Source organism: Sylvia atricapilla, chromosome 19, assembly GCF_009819655.1.
Source record: "Sylvia atricapilla isolate bSylAtr1 chromosome 19, bSylAtr1.pri, whole genome shotgun sequence".
Taxonomy (NCBI): Eukaryota; Metazoa; Chordata; class Aves; order Passeriformes; family Sylviidae; genus Sylvia; species Sylvia atricapilla.
In genome coordinates this window covers 2995807-3017972 of record NC_089158.1, presented here as the reverse complement: position 1 = coordinate 3017972, position 22166 = coordinate 2995807, and the positions used below count along the sequence as shown (strand labels likewise).

Here is a 22166-nt window from a genome sequence, read left to right as displayed (position 1 = left end):
AACTGAGGTGGCAAAAGCAGCTTTCCTGGGCACTTGGGGAAGGTGGGCTCTGTCATCCTGCTAGATCCTGTTTGGGATGTGATTCCCACCTGCTGGTCCTTCCAGTCCTTGCCAAGACATTGCCATAACAAGGAGAGTGGTGCAAATCACAGATCTGCAGGGGGAAAACGAACAATGTTCTGGATTTGGGACAAGTTTATTTCTCGAGCACTTAACAAGGAGCAGAGACGCCTTGGAAGCTTTGGCGTTAAGATTTATTCAGAATAAAAAATGCACTGCAGTTTGGGAGTAATGAGGAGCAGCCCAGCTCTGCTGCAGGGACAGGCCACAGCTCTGCTCTCTAGTTCCTTTGTTCATTTCGAAGTCAATTAGCACATTGGTGGATTCCTTAATTGGTAATTAGAGCTAAATAATGATGGAGGCTCAGGGTGATGGCAGAGGGAGATGCAATGGGGGGAAGGCAATGGATGAGTTTGTTACTGGCACTGATACCTGAATTGCAGCCCACTCCTTTGGGCAGTTTTGTTTTAGGAATAAATTGTTATTTCTGAGCAATCTTTTTGGGCCATGGATGGTGTTGAGCCACTTCTCCTGCGTTTTGTTTTCTCTTTGACTGCCTGTCCTAAAGGTGAGCAGGAGGCCTGAGCTGGTTCCTGAACTGAGTGGCCTTTCCAAGGCAGCTGAACCTGGACCCCTAAAGCTATTCACCAAACAGGCAAAGCTGAAATCCCACGGGTTTCTAAAGCTATTCACCAAACAGGCAAAGCTGAAATCCCACGGGTTTCCAAAGACACCAAACTTCACAGGTTTGATTCTCTGGGCAGGTCAAACTAGTTGGGAAATTCCTGCTTGGATTAAAAACGCTGTGGAAGCTCTGTGGAAATGCTTGGTTGGGTGGTGGCACTTCTGTTCCCTCGTGTTCAGGTTTGTCTGTGAGCACAGCTGGTGTGGGAATCTCAGTCCTAAAATTCTGTCCTTCCTATCCAATTTATACTTATACAAAGTGGACCTTTTCCACCCAATTAGAAAAACCACCTGAAACCATGAAGAAGAAGGTGAAAGAAGAACTCAGCCAACACCTCAAATCCTTCATATTGCCCCATATATCTTGCTGTAGTCTAAAGCCTTTAATTCTAATTTTCCAGGGTTTCAACAAGACACAGCCCATGGCATTTTCTGACACTTATTCCTTCTTTAAATCAGTCCAAACTTGATTTTTTTTTCCATGATGCAGCCTCTTCTGGGGGCTTGATTCTAGAAAGTGCTGGAAAAATAGTTTAAAATTATCTCTGACCTTGAGCTTGAGTGAATTACACTGCACCTTTGGCTCTTGGATGGAAGAGGCTTCTATTAAGAAAAAATCTGTTTCCTGGGGGAAGACCCTGAGCTTTGAACTCTGTTTTAGCCAGCCTGACCCAGCTGAAAATTAGGGCAGAAAGTTATGCTGGTTGTCTGGGCTGCTGAAAACAGGGATGCTCCAAGCTGGGCTTTAACCCCTTTGCCATTTAGGGGTTTTTAGAGTGTGGTACCAGCTAAAAAACCCCCCAGAAGTCCAGCAGCATTATTATCTTTGTCAATTAAACACTCTGAGGTTCCTCAGGCAAAATACCAAGTTAGAAACTTTTTCCAAAACCATGGCATTAATTACATATCTGTGGTTTCTTTATTAATGAGCCCCATATCAGTTGTTCTGTTATTTTGCTTGGGCTCAGCTTGAAGGAAGAGGCCTGTAATTACTCAAAGCTTCCTGTTTGCCTTTTTTATTTGCCTTTTTTTTTTTTTTTTTTTTTTTTTTTTTTTTTTTTTTTTTTTTTTTTTTTTTTTTTTTTTTTTTTTTTTTTTTAATTCCATATTGGCACAACAAAAAGCCTTTTCCCAGTCAGTTCCCTGGAGCTTCCCCAGCTCTCTGAGCCAAACTGAGGATTCAGTCTTCATCCTGGGGAGATGAGGAGCACAGAGGAGCTGCTGTCTTCCATTCATTTTCCACTTCAAAGTAGGGAGAGCCTGAGGCTTTAATGCTTTTGGGGTTGAGTTCCAGGGCTGCTCCTTTTCCCCTCTGGAATGGGAAGTATTTCATTGTCATTTGGTTATGTCATCTGGATTCTCTGAATGTGGACAGAACTGGGGCTCTCCAGCTCTTCCCACGTCTCTGCTGTGGTTCTGTCAGTGCCCATTGCAGGTGACAATGGGGACCCGAGATGTGGCTGGGGCAGAGACTTCTGCCTTTATTGTCCTTCTGTAATCCAATTTCCTGCAAATCACAGACCCTGCCTGGCTTGTCACGTGCCAATTCCTCCTTTTCTCCCTCCTGTTTTATCACCCTTGATGGCTGCTTTCAATCTGGGCTCCTTCCCCACTTCCCAGCTGGAATTCCTGGAGCTCAAACCCACATGCCTCACTCAACTCTCACGCTTTTGGACAACTTCAGAGCTGTTCCCAATTTGTCCCTCTCAGCTGGTTCTCCTCTAAATTTGGCCAGTTTGGAGGAGCAAGGATGGATTCTATTGATCTTGGCTTTTAGTTGTGTTGACACAAACCAATATAATTCAGCCTCGTGCCTCAGCAATTTTTCCTTGGAGACCCTTTTCCCCTGAGCTTTGCCAGATGGGAGTTTCCAGCGTGGACCTTTCCCATGTCAAGTGTTGAAGCTGGATTAAAAACTGATTTTCTTCACGGTGTGGGAATCCTGGGCTGCCAGGCCTGCGTGTGGCTTCCCACTGGGATTCCCAGGCTGGCACATCCCCTGGGGCTGCTCTGTATCAGCATCACCTCTTGAGGACCTGAACTCATGCCCCTGCAGTGCCTCCCAGCTCGTGGTTGGTGAGGTTTGGGAATCCTCAGCACACTCATCGTTATGTATTAGGGACAGCAAATAACCAGATAAGACTCCAGCTCTTCATTGAGGGCAATATAGCAACGTTTATTGGAAAGGAAACCTTTTTTTATGTAGGAAACCTTTTGGATGTGATTGGTCAATTAAACCAACACCTCCTTGTAAACATCTCTGCAAGTAAAGGACTTGGAAAAGCAGCGGGTGCGGAGATGAGGAATTGTTTGGAATGTCTTCTCCCAGCTCCCCCAGAGCGATGCCTGGGAAAATCTTGTCTGACTTTCTCTTCTGAGCAGCTCTCAGCACCCACACTTCTCACCTGGTGGTCCAGTCGTAGGGAAATGTGAGCAGCCTGCTCTGTGGGAGGTGTCCCTGCCCTTGGCAGGGGCAGGGAGATGGGATTTAACATCTTTTCAAACCCAAACCTGACACCATCTGCCAGCTGTTATCCACAGGTGACTCTCCTCTGAAGAACTGGTTTTTAGGGTTTTGGCTGCTGCTGCCCCTGGGGTTCATGTGCCAGCCCCGTGGAGCAGAGAGGGGCTGCTCTCCTCCATTCATTTTCCACTTCAAAGTGTACAAAATGAGGCACCAAGTGGCTGTAGCTGAAACCAGCCAGTCCTGGCGAAGGCAAAATGTATTTTGAGGGAATTACCACTTGGGATCAAGAAAAATTGGTTGGAGGGAGAAATATGGATCAAGTTGGGAAGCTGAAGTACATTGATTTGTTTTTTTGTCACCATGAAAGGTGTACTTTAATACCTGCTTTTAATCAGAAACCCCCCGAAGCACCAAAAATGTGACATCAAAACTGTGCTGCTTCACAGTTTAATTTCCGAAAGAAAAATCGTTTATTTCAACTCTTTTTTTTTTGGCTCCACAAGAAATGACTGTGGCTTTTATCCCTTCCAGGACCTGCTCTTAACAGAACAAATATTCCCTGTGCTCCCCTCGAGGGAGCTGCTGTCCTGTGGGGACTCTGCTGTCCCTCGTCCCCTCTCAGGAGCTTGTCTGGGGGGTGGAAATAAGGAATTTCTTGGGGTGCCCCTGGCAGAGGTCCCACCCCGAGGCTGCACAGGGAGGACTCTGGTGATGCTCCAAATTCTGGGCAAAGCTTCTTTCTGGCTCCATGAGGCTGGAAAGGTCATGCCCAGGTGGGTTTAGTTGCATCAGGGACCCAATTTTAGCATTTTTCAGGTGATTTTGACCAGGCACCATCACTGTGAAAGGAGGGAATTGGGGGTTTGAAATCTTCCCCTCTGCTTCTCTGTGTAGAGCGAGGCCTCCACTCATTTATTTTAATTGATTAATTACATCCCTTGCAGCCTCTTTGCTTGGGACAGTTAATCATCAAGTGGCTCCTCTTTTTTAGCATTTTAACAGCAAAATAATAATGATAATAAAATAAAAATACAAGTACCAAGCCACTGATATTAAGGGTTTTCTTGCTCCAGGCATTCCCACTGGCAGCCACCAGTCTCCATGGCAGCAGCCAGGGATGCAGAGGGGGAAATGTCCTGGAAAAGCTGGGATGGAAAATCCCTGGCCACTGGGATGTGGGGTGCAGGGCACTGTGAACACCTGGGCATTGAGATGGGAGTGTGACAACAGCCAGGGGAGAGTGACAGCAGCCAGAGCAGGGAGGTGACAGCAGCCAGCCGGGTTCTCCCCCTGCTGTGGTTCCTTGTGCCTTGAACTTGTCTGTCCTTGTCCTTTGTGGGACTGGTGGATTCCTCCCCAGGGGCAGCCTGGAGCTGCTCCTGCCCCCTCTGCCCCTTCCCCAGCCCCCAGGGCCTGAGCTCAGATCTGACCCAGTGCCCAAAGGCTCTCTTTGAGGGCTCTGTTGGGTGTTCCTGTGCCTGTAATTAGTTAATTAGTAGTGAGGGTGTGGATTAGGAGGCAGCTCCAGGTGAGAGCAGGACCATCATGAACCAATGTCCTCCCTGAGTCCCAGGTTGTGGTGGGTGCCTGCCTGGCTCATCCGGGGCTCTGTGTCCCTCTTGGGGTTCAGGCTATCCAGAAATATCTTCTGGACATGCCACAGGAGCTGAGTGCTGGGGAGGTGAAGAGCTGCAGCAGCACAAAGCACAAGATTTTGGGTTGTTCGGGGGATTTTGGATAGAGCCCAGTGCTACACTGGGCTGAGGAGAAATTCCAGATGCCTTCAGTTCCCCTTTGGCTCCTCTCAGGAAGGTGACCCTGCAGGGAATGTGGGTACTCACAGTTACCAGCTGAACCCATTTTAGGCTGGTTTAGATGATGGAGTTGAGTTTTAATCAGGATGCTTTTTCTACCCCTCTCAATTCCGTTTCTTGCCTGAAAAGACTTTGTCAAATAAACGATCTTTAAAGAAAGCTTTATCAGTTCAAAAAGGATTCTAAAAAAGGTGTTTAGGGTCTCTCTGTTAGAGCTCTTTCCTGCCCACCCCCAGCTCGCAGCTGTCCTGCTCAAACAGAGACCACAAACCAAGTTCATTACAGCAATCACAGGGTGGCTCCTAATTGGGTTTGAAATTGGGCTGTTACATCGCTTGAAGGAACCTCTGAAGGGTTTTCCCCCCGTGCAACTGAATCCATAGATTCCGATGGATTTGGGAAGACTGATTTAATTCAGAGTAACTTTATTAATTACCTTAATTAGGTAACCCCAACCCATCCCTGCCTGGGCGATGTGTGGCTGTGCAGGGGCTTACCTGGATGAAATGGGGCTGCTTTTACTGCAATAAAATCATTTAAGATGGAAAAGATCCTTAGGATCATCGAGTCCAACCATAAAGAGGCTTCAACCCCTATTCCAGCAATTTCTCCCTGTGCTGTGTGCTGCTGACTCCTCGAAATCACAGTCAATTTAAATTTAAATTCTTATCATTATAACAAATCACAAAAAATTATATGTAACAACAAGAGACAAGACACCCCCAAAATAAGTGTTCATAACTGAGAGCAAACTGCTTCAGGTGTTTGTGAAAGAATCTCTTCAAACCTAAAATTTGAAAATTAAAATTAAAATTTTATGTTTCTCCTCCATGGGGAGGGGAAGAGCTTGGAAATCTCCAAAGGGATGGCAGCAGAGCCAAGGCTTCAGCAGCTGCTGCTGCCTTTGGAGCTCCTCTGCCTCCCGTGGTCCCCCCAGTGGGGCTGAGCCCCTTGGGTTCTCCCCTGCACCATCAGCCCTTCTGGCAGGGGAACTGCTGCTTTTCCTGCCTCCTGCTCCTGCTGCTCCTTCCTCCTTGGTGCTCCCAAGGCAATGGAGCAGCGCAGAGTGGGAGGCAGGTGATGGATCAGCCCAGGGAATGTGGGGTCAGGGATGGGAAGGACTCTCCAGGTTCTCCTGCCCGGCTCCGCAAGGCAAGCGTGGGGCTGCATCTCCCTCTAGTGACTTCTCTCAGCGGTTCCTCAGCAGCTCCTCCACCAGGAGCCACCAGGCAGGGCTGTGCCATCAGCTCCGGGTGCCATGTGCTGTCCATGTCCCATGGAGCCCAGGGACAGCCCGGAGCAGGCTCCAGGCAGGGCTGTGCCACCAGCTCCGGGTGCCATGTGCTGTCCATGTCCCATGGAGCCCAGGGACAGCCCGGAGCAGGCTCCAGGCAGGGCTGATGGTCGTGTGGGGCTGCTGGAGTTGCTGCAGCTGCTCCAGGAGAGCTGCTCCAGGACCTCCACACGCGCCCAGCAGCCCAGCCCTGGCCCCGTGGGCAGGCCCAGTCTGAGGTGCTTTCACTGGTGCTGCTGGGATTTTGCCATGCAGGGCTCTCTGAAGTCCAGTTCCTTTTCCCACAGTCAGTGTTTGTGTGTTCAGTGTGGATGTTTCCCCCATCCCAGGGCAGTGCCTGGGCTCTGCTGGAGGTTGTAGCGCATAAGGAGCCCTTGAGACCTGCAGGGACCATTCAAGGTGACAGCTGAGGACAGACAGAGCCCTTTGCAAGCCACTGCCTTAAATTAAATTTCTGGAAGCATGCAGGAGGCTCCTCCTGGCCTGGTGCCTGTCTCCCCCTCGCAGTCCCCAGAGGTTTGCAGCTGCTCCAGTGGGAAGTTGTGTGGTGGGGCTCTGAGCTCCCTCTGACCTGCTGGCTCCATCCCCCCAGGAGAACACCAGGAGCCTTGGAACGTGCAGGGACAGCAGAATCCAGAGGCTGATGGGACAGATCGATCCCTGGTGTCACTTTACACATCTGCTGGAGCTCTTTTAGTGATTGCTCTCAAGATTGGATTTCTGTCATTAGGCTGTGAGCTCTGGAGAGGCCTTAGAGCCCCTGGCAGGGCCCAGAGGGGCTCCAGGAGAGCTGGAGAGGGACTGGGGAAAAGGGCTGGGGGGACAGGACACAGGGAATGGTTCCCACTGCCAGAGGGCAGGGCTGGGTGGGAGATTGGGCAGGAATTGTTCCCTGGCAGGGTGGAGAGTGCCCAGAGCAGCCCGTGTCCCTTGGGGAAGGTGAGGTTTGGTTTGGAGGTGGATGCAGTGTCCTGCTCATTCTGGATGAACTGTTCCAGATTTTGGGGGCTCCTGCCAGGCACTCACGAGCTGTGCCCTGTCTCCTTCCCCCAGCGGCCCATTTCCTGCATGTGGGAAATGAGGAATCATAGAATCATTAAGGTTAGAAATGTCCTCCAAGGTCACGGAGTCCAGCCTGTGCCCAATCCCCACCTTGTCACCCAGACCAGAGCACCGAGTGCCACGTCCTGGGACACTTCCAGGGCTGGTGACTCCAAACCTCTCTGGGTGGTCCACTGAGCAGGAATGGGGGGAAAATAAGTGAATCCTTCAAACTTCATTTTTTCCCTTCTCCTTTTTCAGGACTCCAGCCTCACCAGTTCAGATTTGGCCCCGGGGCCACCTTGGCCATGGGAGGACACCCAGGGGACCCTCCACCTCCAGCCTGATGGGAGTGCCCTGGCCTCCCTCTCTGCTCCCGAGATGCCATCAGCTGAGGAGGAGGAGGAGGGCAGCCTTTCCATTGAGGATGAAGGCTTTGAGCTGCTGAACTCCACCTACAATAAAATCACTGGTCCCGGCAGGCCAGCGCTCAGGAGAAGCTCAGGTGAGTCCACAACTTTCCTTCTCTTGTCCATCACAATTTCTGGGCATCTGACAGCGCTTCATCCCCCCAGGAGCCTCCATCAAGCCCCCCCGAGGAGCCAAGAAGGAGCGTGGCTCTGACCCTCAAGAGGAGAATGTCACCACCGAGAAGCTGCCGGGGGACGCGCGGCGACTCCCGCCCGGCAAACCGCTCCTGGAGCCCCTGGCCAAGGTGTCCCCATGGCCCCACCGCGGGGCTGCTCCCAAAGGACACGTCCCCAAAGGGCCCCTGAGGGCAGGGGCACGGCTGGGGATTCCAGAGCCTCCTCCTGGAGCTGGATTGTGGGTGGCACGTGGACAGCAGGGCTGTGTGAAGCCGGGACCACCGGGGCTGCCGGGACCGCCGGGGCTGCCGGTGAGTGGGAAAAGGCTCCTGGGGGGGGAAACAGCACAGGGAAACCTTCTCCAGGGTGGGCAAACTTCTTCTGAATGGGGAAACTTCTCCAGAGTGGGGAAACTTCTCCAGGATGAGAGGCCTTCTCCAGGGTGCGGAAACTTCCACAAGACGGGGAAACTTCTCCAGGGTGGGGAAACCTTCTCCAGGACAGGGAAATTTCTCCAGAGTGGGGAAACTTCTCCGGGATGGGGAAACCTTCTCCAGGATGGGGAAACTTCTTCTGAATGGGGAAACTTCTCCAGGGTGGGAAACCTTCTTCAGGGTGGGGAAACTTCTCCAGGATGAGGAAACTTCTCCAGGACAGGGAAACTTCTTCTGAGTGGGGAAACATTCTCCAGGATGAGAAGCCTTCTCCAGGGTGGGAAACCTTCCCCAGGGTAGGAAACCTTCCACAGATCGGGGAAACTTCTCCAGGGTGGGGAAACTTCCACAAGATGGGGAAACTTCTCCAGGGTGGGAAGCCTTCTGAAGGATGGGGAAGCTTTTCCAGGATGGGGAATCCTCCCTGTGCAGGCACAGTGGGGCCCTGCATTGACCTTGTCAAAAGATTTTTGATATTCTTGGAGAAAGTTCACTGAAAACTGGAGAGAAGATGATTCCCTTGTCCTCCTTGCTCTAGAGATGGTCTCAAACCCTTTAATCACTCTTCGGGTTTTTATTTCATGCTGGTCCAACCCAGAATTAGGCTGAGGGGATCAGAGGGGACGAAGCCATCTCCTTCAGCCCCCACACAAACCCCTGGGCCCATCCATGGACCCAACTGGCATCACTGGTTTTGGCTTTTTCACCCTCAGATTGATGCCTTGTTCAAAGCAGAGCCCTGAATTTATCTTGTAATAAGTTCTGACTGTTTTTCAAGTCATTTAGTTGTTGTAGAGGATGAAAAAAGGGAAATTTAGAAAAGAAGAAAGTGAAACTTAGACTCGAGAAAACTTTAGAGGAGTTGCATCTTCATTGAGGATAAAAAAGGAAAATTGTAAAAAAAAAGGTAAACTTGAAACAGAAAAAGCTGTAGAGGAGTCTTGTCTTCACTGAGGAGTAGCTGGAAAATGTTTTTAAATATTTGTCTCTGTTTGTTTATTCTGCCAAAATGATTCCCCTCACTTGGTTCCATTTTCTTAACAATTTCCTTAGAAAATTTAACTTTATTTCCCCACTGAAGTGCTCTGGGCACCTTCTCTTCCCTTTTCCCTCCACCCCTGTGGAAGCTGTGGGCTCTGCCCTGGGGCTCGGGGGGATCCTGCAGGGCCATTTCCATGGCTGTGTTTGAGGGACCTGGCACTGAATCCATCATCCCTGAGCCAGCCTTGGTTTAAATTTAGGACTGCTAACTTCCCCCTCAAGCCACCTCCTTGCTGCTGCAGCTCTTGCCTGCAAAAAATAGATGAAAATGGCAAAAGGAACAGATGCTGGAGGCTGAAAAAAATCCCAGGAGCAGAGGAAACGTCACGACGTGTGACAGCCCTGCTGTCAGCCGGCAGGAGGGACCCAGCCAGGGGGAAAATGCTTTCCTGTCCTGCAGAAATCCTGGAAATGGCATTTTTGTCCTTAGTCCTGAGTGTCCTGGATGGAAACACCGGGACCGGAGCTCCATCCCAGCTTTAGGAGTTGGGCAGCTGACAGGAAAGATGGGAAAGGGCATGGAGTGACAGGACAAGGGGAATGGTTTCCATGGGGAAAGAGCAGGTGTAGATGGGATATTGTGAGGTTTTCTGACCTTTTTGTCTTCCTGTTAGAGCCAGGATTAACGCACGGCAGTTGCAGTCCATGTTTGGTGTTTATTTATTCGTATCTGTAGCACAGCCTTGCGAGTGGTGAGCTCTAACTGACAAGGGAGAAAATGGAGGTGTCTCCAACTCTTTCCGAAGAATTTTAAGTGATAATTACCCAACTGGACTCAATGCTTATTAATTCTTATCTATAGCACAGTCTCAAGAATCGTGAGCTCTAACAAGGTAGAAAATGGAGGTGCCTCTAAATCTTTCCAAGGACTTTTAAATTCTAATTACCCAATAACGAGATGACACCTGTATTATTTATACTTTTGACCCAATAATGACCACCCAAGGTCTGCAATGTGGGCCTTTTTCACCCAGTGAGGAAAAACCACCCAAACCCATGAAGAAGGTGAAGAAGGACTTAGACAACGTCCTAAATCCTCCATCTTGTCCCACATATATTACTATACTCTAAACCCTTAAATCCTAAGTTTTTTCACCCTGTGATATCACATAATACTATTCAAACTCCACACCCACAGCCCCAGTGCCATCACTCAGTTTTGGAAGCCTGTGCCATGGCCTCAAGTCAAACGTAGTACTTGCTTGAGAGTCAGTGCCTTTTAGCACAAAAGTCCTGAAATTTTCACCCTCCAGAGTACCAACAGGATGTTAGGAGAAAATCTTTTCTCTGAGGGTGGGCAGGCCCTGGCACAGGGTGCTCAGAGCAGCTGTGGCTGCCCCTGGATCCCTGGCAGTGCCCAAGGCCAGGTTAGGCTGGGCTTGGAGAAGCCTTTTTTAATTTGTTGTATGTTTTTATGGGTGGATTTTGAATTATTAGATAAATTTATATAACACATCTTTTTAAAAATTTTACACTTATGTCTATCTGCTAACAAGAGAAAATGAATTGTGGTTTTCTTTTGTAAGGTTGAATGTTTATTATTTTGAACATTTGCTAACATAATTGTAAGAGAGGTAGTACTGAATTGTTTATTTAGCTAATACTTTAGTTGATCTAATTGTTTTAGTGGTATTGCTGAATTGAGTTGTGGTAGTAAGAAAGATGCTGAAAACTTTTTTTTTTTTAAACTCTGTGGCTGGAAATTATTTTTACAATTTGGACTATATTGATGTATATTTATTTTTTCTATGTTTTATGATGGTAGACATTTTTGTATTGGGTGTTAGTAGAGGAAAGTCCCTGCCCTGGCAGTAAATGGGATGAGATTTGAGGTCCCTTCCAGCCCAGCCCAGGCTGGGGTTCTGTGTGGGGCTGAAGCTCAGTGGTGGCACGTGCCAGCCATGGCCAGAGCCATAAATGTGTCCCCAGCCTGGCAGCTTTCCTTGTTGTCCCAAGGAGTGAGGGCAGGGGGCTCTGGGGAGACAACTGAGCCATGGAGCTCTGTGGGCTCAGCTCTGGTGACCTCCAGAACTCAGCTGGTGTCTGGAGCTGAAGGTGTCAGAGCGCAGCAGACACAGGCAGAGGCTGTCAGGGAACACCTTACAGGGAATTGTTGTCATCCCAAAAGGCCAGGAGCTCCCACCTGGCTCTTTCTGCTCACACAGAGCCTTGCTAAACCCTGAAGTGGGGTCAGCCCTTGGCCAAAATGTGCATTTTTACCCAGCTCACATCTCCCACCAGTTAAAAGCAGCAGATATTTTTGTCCTTGTCCAAACACCTATTGGAGTGTGGGTATGATTCAGTTTTAGGATATTTTTTTTCCCCTAACACACTGCCTGTCCTCCCCAGGTGTCAGGAGATGTTCTCCTGCTCCCCTGCCTGCTCTGGGGTGTTTCTGTGGTTATTCAGGATGGCACAGTTCAGCTGCCAGGGCAGGAGCAGCCAAACCAGGGGGCTGATCCACCTCACACTGGTTTTTGGGGTATTTCTTGGGGACTTGAAGCTGCTGGTTTGCTCTGAATCAGCCATTTCAGTCCCTGCTTCCCTGGGGCTGTGGCCCTGGTCACTGAGTCACTGTGGGGGCTCCCCTTTGGGGTCACAGCTCTGCTCCTTTGCCTTTCAGGGCTGTCCTGGCAGACGGGGACTGGTGGGGCCCAAAGGAGACAAAGTGAGTACCCAGAGAGAGGGGCATGTCCAGTGTGGGGTGTAGGGTCTGGGGCAAACACCAGCCATGGTTTGGGTTGGTTTGGGGGTTTTTCATCCAGAGGGCAGTGGGAACTCCTGAAGTGGTGCCCCTGTCTGTGGGTTTGGAAGAGGAAGGAACTGGGTTTTGTTGGTACTTTAAGCCCAAGCTCAGGATTTCACCTTGAGTTCTGGGGTAGTTTTGGGCACCGCAATATAAAAAGGATATTAGGTTATAAAAGTGTCCAGAGGAGGGACACGGGGCTGGGGAAGGGTCTGGATGCCCATGAGGAGCAGCTGAGGGCACGGGGATGGTTCAGCTGGAGCAGAGTGAGGGCAGAGCTCCCCGGGGGCTGCAGCTCCTCCCGAGGGGCAGCTCCATCTCTGCTCTGGGCCAGGGACAGGAGCCAGGGAAGGGCTGGAGCTGGGCCAGGGCAGGCTCAGGCTGCAGAGCAGGGAAAGGTTCTTCCCCCAGAGGGTGCTGGCACTGCCCAGGCTCCCCAGGGAATGGGCACGGCCCCGAGGCTGCCAGAGCTCCAGGAGCCTTTGGCCAGCGCTGCCAGGGATGCCCAGGGTGGGATTGGTGGGGCTCTGGGCAGGGACACGGGTGTCACTGGATGATCCTGGGGGTCCTTCCAGCTCAGGGTGGTTTATGATCCTGTGACTGAGCTGCCTGGACAAGCTGCTCTCTTCCCTCTGAGCTCTCAATGGGAGGTGGAGCAGCTTCAGCTCCGGTCACCTGGAGGAGGGACACTGGTCTGCCCCGTTTCATATCCATGAAATCCCCTGGCAGGGACATTTGTCCTGCAGCCCTGCAGCCCAGCCTGTCCCCGCTGCCCAGACCCTGGCACTGCTGGGACTCAGAGCCGTGTCCAGCCTGTGCTGAGTCCTCAGTCCCCACTGGTTTTACGGAGCTGCCCTTGTCTCTGCAGGGGCACCCTGGGGCCATGGGGCGCACGGGGCCCCCCGGGGACCCTGGCCCTGCTGGCATCCCCGGGGTCCCCACCATCGTCCTCTGGAGGAACTCCAGGGAGGACTGGCAGTCCTTCACGGTGAGTTACAGCCACGGGGGACAAGGGCTGCCCTCACACCTCCCCTGCAGCTCCCTGCATCCCTCTGCCCTGCTGGGATGGGACCCATGGTATGGGATCCATGGGGTGGGATCCATGGGATGGGATGGGATTCATGGGGTGAGATCCATGGGGTGGGATCCGTGGGATGGGATGGGATTCATGGGGTGAGATCCATGGGGTGGGATCCGTGGGATGAGATGGGATTCATGGGATGGGGGGGATGGGATGAGCCATGGCTGAGATTCCTCATGGTTGGGTGGGAGGTGAGGGCAGAGGGGAGATGCCAAGGAGGGAGGTGCAGCTCCCTGGGGGTGGCTCTGGGGTGGAATGGAATCACCATGTGCCCTGTCCCTCTGTCCCCTGTGACTGACCAGGACATCTTGGCCCCCCGTTGTCCATCCATCACCTCCCTGGGATGGTTCTGCAGGACAGGGCCCAGGGAGGATCCAAGCCGGGCACGAGCAGCCCTTCTCCTGCTCTGTGGTATTGATTACAAAGCCCCACTCCTGTTCTCCACCCTGTCCCAGCTCCTGCTGTGCCCCAGCCTTTGCCTCACAGGGTTTGTGCCCAGCCAGCTCTTGCTGAGGTGTTTTCTCCCCTGATCCACTGGAGCGAGACGGGGGCTGTGTGGAGTCAGGAGAGCCTCAGGCACTGCACAACTGGATGCAAAACTCCATGGAATGGCTGCAAAACTCACTGCACAGCCCAGGCAGGCTCATCAAGGATTCCCAACTCCTGACACACAGCCACTGCTGTGATTAAGCTTTGTTTTAAGCTCCTGGAGCCTGGCCTGGGCAGGGCAGTGGCTGAAGGCACTGGGTTCCTGAGTGCCCCAGGCCCTTTTCCTGGGGCTGGGGATGCTCTGGGCTTTGCAGGGCTCTGTTGTCCCCCTGGGCCCTGCAGTGTGGCTCGATGGCATCAGTGGCTTCAGGGGCACAGCACTGGGCTGGTGAGAGCTCAGGCTCCAGTCTCCAGCTCTCCAAGAGCTCCAATGACCCTGGGCAGGATATTTGAGCTCCCCGTAGCTCATTCATTGGTGGAGAGCCCTCACTGCATCCTCTGCTCCGGGGCCAATGCCTGGGATTCTGGGGAGGATGCAGCGGGAGGATCTCTGCTCTGCCAGCACAGCGCACACGGGGTGGGGATGGTGCTGGATGGGGAGGATGGTTCTCTGCTGGTCTGGCTCCGAGCTTGGATTGACCTGCTGGGAGCCCTTGGGCCAGCCCTTTGTGGTTTTGGGTTGGGTCAAAGCAGAGATCAGGTCCCTGCTGGGAAGCTCAGGAGAGTTGATGACCCGCGGAAGTCTTGGCTGACCTGGAGAACCTCCTTGTTCTGCCGTCCTCCTGCTGCTCCAGGGCAGGGGCTGTGCAGCTCTCAGAGCTCCCGGGGTCCATCACAGGCACAGTGTGTGCAGGAATAAACAGGGATAGCGGGGAGGCAGCTGGATGTCTCCACGCCAGGGATCTCCTTCCACCAGGGCAGACCCTCCCTGACCCGTCCCTGCTCTCAGGCCACGCTTCAGCACTGCTCAGAGCTGCTCCCACCCTCTGCTCTGCGGGCAGAATTCCCTTTATTTGCCCTGTGTTTGCCAAGAGACCTCAGGCCTGGCTCTCCTGCAGGCACAAACACTCACTCCTACGGATGTTTCTGTAGACTGGGAATTCCTTGGGGTCCCCACTCTGGAATGCTGCAGGGACCACGTCCTGTCTGTGCTTGGGAAGCCAGAGCAGGAGAGATGCTGGATCCTGGCTGTGGGCTCTGGTGATGTCCCTTGTCCCCTGACCTCTGGTGCTGTCCCTTGTGCCACAGCCCTGAGTGCTGTCCCCTGTCCCCTGGGCTCTGTGCTGTCCCCTGGACCCTCAGTGCTGTCCCCTGGACCTTCAGTGCTGTCCCTTGTCCCCTGGGCTCTGGTGCTGTCCCCTGGACACTCAGTGCTGTCCCCTGGACCCTCAGTGCTGTCCCCTGAGCTCTGTGCTGTCCCCTGGGCTCTCAGTGCTGTCCCTTGTCCCCTGTGCTCTGGTGCTTTCCCCTGTCCCCTGGGCTCTGGGCTGTCCCCAGGCTCTGTGCTGGCCCCGTGCCGAGCTCAGTGTCTGCAGAGGAGGCCGTGGCCACCCCGAGGCCACACGGGGCCATTGTGGCTGTGGCCCCGTGACCCCGCTGGTGCCGCCGGGCAGCAGGAACACGCCAAGGCCCGGGCTGGGATGTACTAATCTCTGCTGAGATAAGGCCGGGCTGGAGCTGGCTGCTCTGGGGCTCTGCGCCTGCAGCCCCACGGCTCCGGGCTTTGGGGCGGTGCTGCTCCCATAGAGCACCATTTGGGGAATTTGGGGGATCCTGTTTGTTGTTGGCTCAGCTTTTGGGAATGCAGGGCAGGGAAGTGTCCCTCAGGCTCAGGGACACTGCAGGAGGATGGGCTGGGAAAACAAGGGCTGTGTGACTGTCCCCGAGCAGCTGTGGCTGTGGTGGTGCTCAGCAGCCTCTGCCGCTCCTTTCCCGTGGAAAAAAACCCCTTTGTTGTCGATGGGAGTTAAGGAAAAGTAGCTCAAGGCCGCTGTGATTCCAGCCCAAGCCCTGTCCTGTGTTTGTGCTCCTCATGGGTTAGATGACAGATGACAGATGTTGGTTTGCCAAGTTGTCTCCGTGTGGCTGGAGGGGCAGGAACTGCTGCTGGCTTGGTCTGGAATTGGCTCCAGAGTGGGGAAGTCCCAGAATCCTGGGAAGGAGAACTGGAGCTCCCACAGTGATTAATCTGCAGCACCAGAGCCCTCGCCTATAATCCAGCCCAGTGCCTGTAAAGGCGGGAGGTCAGGCTGGGGAATGGTGCTGGGAACATCAGAGGGGGAGAAAAACTGGATCCATCAGGAAAAGAGATGGATGTGCTGCTACTGCAGGGTTGGCATCTGCCACAGCGGGGGTGGCACAGGCTGGGGATGGCCATGGGGTGACTGCAGAGGGTGGCACAAGGTGGCCGTGGGGTGACTGCAGAAGGTGACATAGGATGACCATGGGATGACTGCGGATGGTGGCACAGGGTGGCCATGGGGTGACTGCGGATGGTGGCACAGGGTGGCCATGGGGTGACCGCAGAGGGTGACAAGGGATGGCCATGGGGTGACTGCAGAGGGTGACAGTCACTGCTCTGCTGGGCCTCACCTGCTCCCCCCAGGGCTGCTGAGGTTCCTGTGCTCTGCTCCCCGGCTGGAGTCCTCCAGGAGCACAGATGCCCACGGCTACTGCTCCCCATCCTCCATCCCCTCCCCTCGTGCTGCAGCGGCAGCAAAGCTCCCACTGTTTCCTGCTGGATTGCAGAGCCAATTAAGTGCTCAAACCCTCCTTGGCAGCTGGTGCTCCGAAATCCGAGCCCGTGTCTCACGTGGGATTTTGTCTTCCCTCTTTTTAAAAGGTTGGATGAAATAATATCCTGTCCTGAGTGAATCGGAGTTCACCGATTCCTGAGACAAGGCAAAAGCCTTGGCTGTGCTCCAGCCTCCTCCAGAGAGGTTTTGGGAGCGGGTTTTGAGGGAAATGAGAAGTGGCTGGACAGGAGGAGCACGGTCCTGGCAGAGGCTGCACACATTCACCCACGGACATCAATTTGGGATCAGCTTGAAAGGAGCAGGGATGCCATCCATCATCTGCCTCCCACAGAGCTGCTGATGGCCAGCAATGTTTCCATCTGCTGAAAGCTCTGTGTTCATTTCCCTTCTTGAGTTCCTTGGCTTTTTCCCTCTCCTCCCCACTGGTTTGGGGGACAGATCCTTGGGGCAGAGGACAGCAGGGGTTTCCTGGTGCTGTGGAGATTGAAACTGGGGAGCACAGAGGAATCCTGCCCCTTCAGCTGGCTGGGAATGGCATGATGGACAAGGAAAGGGATTTCTTAGCCACTGATCTGAGCCAGGATTTGCAGGAGCTGCCTGGAGCATAGGTCTGGGGTCACCATGGGAAGGAGGAGGAGGAGGAGGAGGAGGAGGAGGAGGAGGAGGAGGAGGAGGAAAGGTGCATTTTGCCTCCCTGTGCTGCTGGTAGCTGGAGATGGACATTTTATATCCTGGACACTTCTAAAAATTTGGGAGATCCTGGTTTGGAAGTGTGCAGAGAGGAGGCTGCACCAGGTGGTTTTAGGGCCTTTATACTGGTTTGGGAATATGATGGGATTGGCTGTGGGTGGGATGGGATTAATCCACCCTGGTGCTTTCAGGTGGGTTTTTCCCCTCTCTGCGGTCATCTGGTCTTCAGAAAAATTGGAAATGCACCCAAGATGGGAGCAGCAAGAGGGAAACCTACTGGGCATCTGCTCCTCTGGTTTTTCCAGAGGCTGGAGGAATTCCCTTCCTGGAGTAACCTGCAGGGTCAAACCAGCTGATTTTAGCTTAAAATCTGATGGTCCCTGTGCTCACCACCACTGTGTTTCTGACCTTTCCATATTCCAAACATTTCTGGTGTCCCAGGGCTGCAGGGCATCTGTGGAGGAGCTGAATTTCACCAAAGCCCAGGAGAAGTGGCCTCTCTGCCTCATTTTCTACTGAAGTGGTTCCTTATTTCCTCCACGTTGTCCTCAGATTGTCCTTCCTCCTGTGCCTTGCACGCACAGAGAATGAAATAAATGAATTAAAGAAGTGGTTCGTTGCTGCACCTTCCCAAGACAAGGAGAAAGTCCTTAAAGCCAGCAAAAAGGAATTTGGGATTATTTTTTTTTTCAACATTTTGTTTTCCCCTCTCTCATTTTCCTTTCAGCAATCATCATTTTACCAACTCCTGCACGCAGGCTGGCCGGTGAGTGCTGCTTTGGTCACTTTGTGTTTGGATTTTTCCTTGCTGGCAGCTGAGTTCTCCTTGCTCCAAGCACTTGATGGGTTTTAGCAATTTTTGGAGTTTACCAATTTTATTTTTTTTTAATCCAGAGAAAACCCGGAGCTCCCGGGCCCCCAGGACATCCTGGGAAAACAGGAGCACCTGTAAGTACAAAAGCCCTGCTGTCCCTTTGGTGGCCTTGCTGCCACCCTGGCTGCCCTGGGGACACTTTCAGGGTGGATGTCCCCGAGCACTGGGGCTGTGGCTGCTGCTGTGCTGTAATTAGGGGCTTTGGGATTGGGTTTCAAAGCAGCCTAATGGATTTCTTGTCTGCTTCCCACTGAAACCCGGGATGTTTGATATCCAACTCGCAGGGTTTTCCTGGCAGCCACAGCTCCTCCATCCCTGCCAGCTGAGCAGGGTGCCTGCATTTCCTGGGCCATCAGGTTCCAGCCCTTGTTTTTGGGGAAGGAACCATGTGGATCCCTCCCAGAGGCACAAAAACAAGGCAGGGAAGGGCTGGGGCAGGATTTGTGTGAGGCCAGCCTGTCCTGGGGGGTCTCAGCCCCACGCCCACCACCCTGGCATTGCTGGGTGATGCTTCCCCCCTGTCTGGCCATATGGCAAAGGAAAGGAAGGCAAAACTCCCTGTCCTGGCATCCCATCAGGAAGCAAAGCAGTGGGAAAATGGATCTGCTCCTGAACTCCCGACCTGCCCTGGGCACAGACCCTGGCACGGTGGGCAGGGTGGGGGTGCCAGGGATGGGAATTCTCCCCCTCTGCCCTTCCTAAGGTCAGCTCTGGGCATTGCTGCTTGTCCTCCCAGCCTGCACAGGGCTCGGGGCAGGATGGGGGGACACCGGGGGTGACTCAATCCCTGTCTGTGCACAGGGACCCTGCGGAGCACCGGGAGTGCCGGGGGAGAAAGGCCGGAGGGGGTACACGGTGAGTGAGGCTGTGGGGACACTTTGGAAAGGTTCAATTCACCCTCAGCGCTGCCCTGGGACCCTCAGGAACCCTGCCTCTCTTGGATCAGCCCTTGGCTGGGTGAGGGAGGGTCCTGGTAGGGTTGGGGACAGTTTGGGAATGGTGTGCCTGGTTTGGAGGTGATGGGATGGATGCCCTGGTCCCCTCCCAGGCGTGCTGTGCCAGGCAGGGCTGGCTCTGCACAAAGTCACTCCCCTGCTGCTCCTCCTGTGCTGTACCTGCAGCCCCAGGGATGGCTCAGTCACAGCTCAGCACAGCCCCTTTGGGTGCTGCATGCCTCCAGGTGATGGTGTCCCAGACAGGTGTCCCAAAACAGCTTCTGTCCAAGTCCCAAAGTGTCCCAAAGTCCTTTTGTCACCCTCTAGAAACGCCCAGCTCTGGATGGGATGGGTGAGCTCTGCCTGTGCCCCTCCCTGGGGATCCCTCATGGGCTCCCACCCCCCTGGGACTGCCCAGCTCAGCCCCCGTGGGGCTCAGGTCCCTGTGGGGACAAGGAAAGGAGAGCTGTGAGTGTTCCACCCTCACAGCACGGCTGCAGCTTTGCTCCACGCCTTTCTCCTGCCTGCACTCAGGATTGTGCTGAGCTCAGGGCGAAAGGGGAAGCTTGAGCTGGTGCTGGATCCTGAGGTGGATCTCCTCTGACTCCTGCACGTCGGAAAGGATAAGGAAAAGCGTGAGCCAGGAGCTGGTGAAGGAGCTTTCACTCGATCTTCTCTCCCTGCATTGCTTCTTCCCTGCCCTCTGTGTTGTTTCCTGCTGTACAACCAACCCCTGGCTCCAGCTATCCCAGGATTTTGGTGGAGAACCCGGACAGATCCATGTGCCCAACATCTGCAGCCCCTGGATACACAGACCTTTTCCCCAGCCCCAGCTCCAGAGGCAGGCAGAGCTCGGAGTTTCATTTACTGCTTTCATAATGTGGATTTTTTAATCTTCTGTGCCCGGATTTTTCTCCCCAGGGGGAGCCTGGCCTCCAGGGCTTGCCAGGACGGGTGGGATACCCCGGCTCCGATGGTTTCCCTGGCTTGGATGGCAAACCTGGGCCCTGGGGGCTGCCAGGGGAGCAGGTGAGCCCTGGGCAGATCAGGGGGAAGCTGGAGCTCCAAACCCCGGGCAGGAGACAGGGAGCTCCTGAAGCTGCCCTTCCTTCTCTTACCTCCTTTAGAACATTCCTCCTCAGCCCCCAAACAGGCCGCTCTGCATTAGTGCCTCGAGGTTTAGGTTTCCCAGGAGTAAAAGGGTTGTGGGGTGTGTGCAGTGAGGGGCTGGGACAGGCAGAGCTGGCTGTGCTGGGTCTGAGCCAAGGGCTGGGCTGCTGCACCTGAACCTCCTCGTAGAAAATAACTGCAAATCATGGAATGGCTTGGCTTGGAAGGGACCTTAAAAATCATCTCATTCCACCTCGTGCCATGGGCAGGGACACCTTCCACTAGACCAGGGTGTTCCAAGCCCTTGAGGACTCAAAATTTGGAGGATGATCAGGAAATGAGAGTAATTCCAGAATGCCTGGAGAGTGTTCAATCCAGGAATCTGATCCCTGCCCTTTTCCAGACTCCCGGCAGCAATCCCTGGGGAATACAGGCAACACCCCTGGGCTTGGGAGTTTTCTCAGGGGGGTTTGGAGGACAGGGAATGGATGGTGCTGGAAAGTTTGGGGCTCTCAGCAGCTGCTGGGGAGTGGGGTGGACATGGGTGGGAGGTGCTGGGTAGCCCCTCAGTGCCTGCTCTGCTCCTTCCTCCCTCTTCCCAGGGCCTCCAGGGCTTCCAGGGTGACCAAGGGCTGGCTGGGGACAAGGGAGAAGAGGTGAGTTGGCTCTGGTTTGCACAGCCATGGGCACGATGAGGTGCCAGCCCCAGCCCCAGCCCATGCTCCTGGGGCCAGACACCAACACCTTTCATCGCTGGTTTCACTGGTACCAGCTCCTGCAGCTCCTCCCCAGGCTTTGTCAGCCAGGATGGAAAATGTCCATTTGAAAAATGAATGCTGCTGGTTTGTCACCCTTTAATTTTTAAATTTTCCCATCACTGAGTCTTCTTAAGGCCAAAATCTTTAGAGCTGCCCAGGAGATTTTTGGGCTCCTCCAAGGTCTGCTCATCCTGGTGGGGCTGAGGTCAAATATCTTCTTTCTGAAGCAGCAGTCTCATGTGGGCTATCAGATCCCTGTCCTGGGCCACACTCTGTGCAGAGCCTGTGTCACTGCTGTGGGAGCTGCAGGGAGGTGACACCATGCTGGGGACCAGCAGCCAGGCTTTGCCCCATCCAGCACAACCTCGAGGGTCCCCATCCTGCTGTCCCCCCTGACTGTGTCCCTTGAGGCTCAGTGGCCACATCTGAACTCCTGGTGGCCCAGCTGGGGCTCATCCTCGTTCCCATTTCATCCTTGTTCCATTTCAGGGTTTCTTGGGAGCCCCTGGACCAGCTGGGGACAAAGGAGAGAAGGGAGTGAAGGTGAGGGTGGCTGTCCCTGCCCCTCACAGCCCTGCCAGGGTGGGCAGGGGTCTGTCCCTCCCTGCCACAGCCCCCCAGCCCCCGGTGCTGCTCTCCTCCATCCTCAGGCTGCTCTTGGCTTTTCCAGGGGCAGAAGGGAGAGAATGGGCTGCCAGGTGCTGCTGGGCTCCAGGTGAGTTTCCTGGGGGGCTGGAGGTGTCTCACACCCTTCCTTCCATCCCCTTCACTGGCCTGACCCCTGTCCCTGTCTGTGTGTCCCCAAGCTCCAGCCCAGGCTTTGGCAAAGCCCTTGTCGTTGTTTGCGTGGCCACAACACATAGAGTGACACAGTAAAATCTAAAACCTTCAGGAAGCTCTTTATTATGGCCCCATGCTGTCTTTTAGACAGGTTTTACAAACCCCGTGGACAACTTCAATTGGTAAACAGCTTTAAGGTTTAATTAATAGGTTCAATTATTCTATTGGTTAGTAAAAGGCATTGACTTGTCCTTCAAATCTCTGTACTCTTGGATTGTTTAGGTATTTTCTTTACTGATTCTGATGGGACAGAGCCCTGGTTATTACAGCCCGTTTGTTTTTCACCCTCAGAGTAGATTGTTGTGTTAAAGGAACTTCTCATTCTCAGCTTCATATAGAGACTTACAGATCACCCTCACTGGAGATGGATGTCAGGCCAGCCATGGCTCTGTCCACAAGCCCTGATGCTCTCTGTGCTGTCCCTGCCCCTCCTGTGAGGGAGGGGACAAAGGCAGTGTCACCCCA

The 22166-nt window shown here is 53.5% G+C and overlaps 1 protein-coding gene across 1 annotated transcript in view; it reads left to right on the top strand.

The window, feature by feature from the left end:
- Window positions 1–22166, top strand: part of LOC136369913 (collagen alpha-1(II) chain-like) — a 79427-nt gene that overhangs the window by 35584 nt on the left and 21677 nt on the right. The window contains exons 7-17 of the mRNA XM_066333063.1: window positions 7622–7865; window positions 7936–8258; window positions 12046–12090; window positions 13037–13156; window positions 17912–17950; window positions 18079–18132; window positions 18860–18913; window positions 19915–20022; window positions 20706–20759; window positions 21351–21404; window positions 21532–21576. Of these exons, the coding sequence (XP_066189160.1) occupies window positions 7622–7865; window positions 7936–8258; window positions 12046–12090; window positions 13037–13156; window positions 17912–17950; window positions 18079–18132; window positions 18860–18913; window positions 19915–20022; window positions 20706–20759; window positions 21351–21404; window positions 21532–21576 (1140 nt within the window). The remainder of the gene's footprint in view (window positions 1–7621; window positions 7866–7935; window positions 8259–12045; window positions 12091–13036; window positions 13157–17911; window positions 17951–18078; window positions 18133–18859; window positions 18914–19914; window positions 20023–20705; window positions 20760–21350; window positions 21405–21531; window positions 21577–22166) is intronic.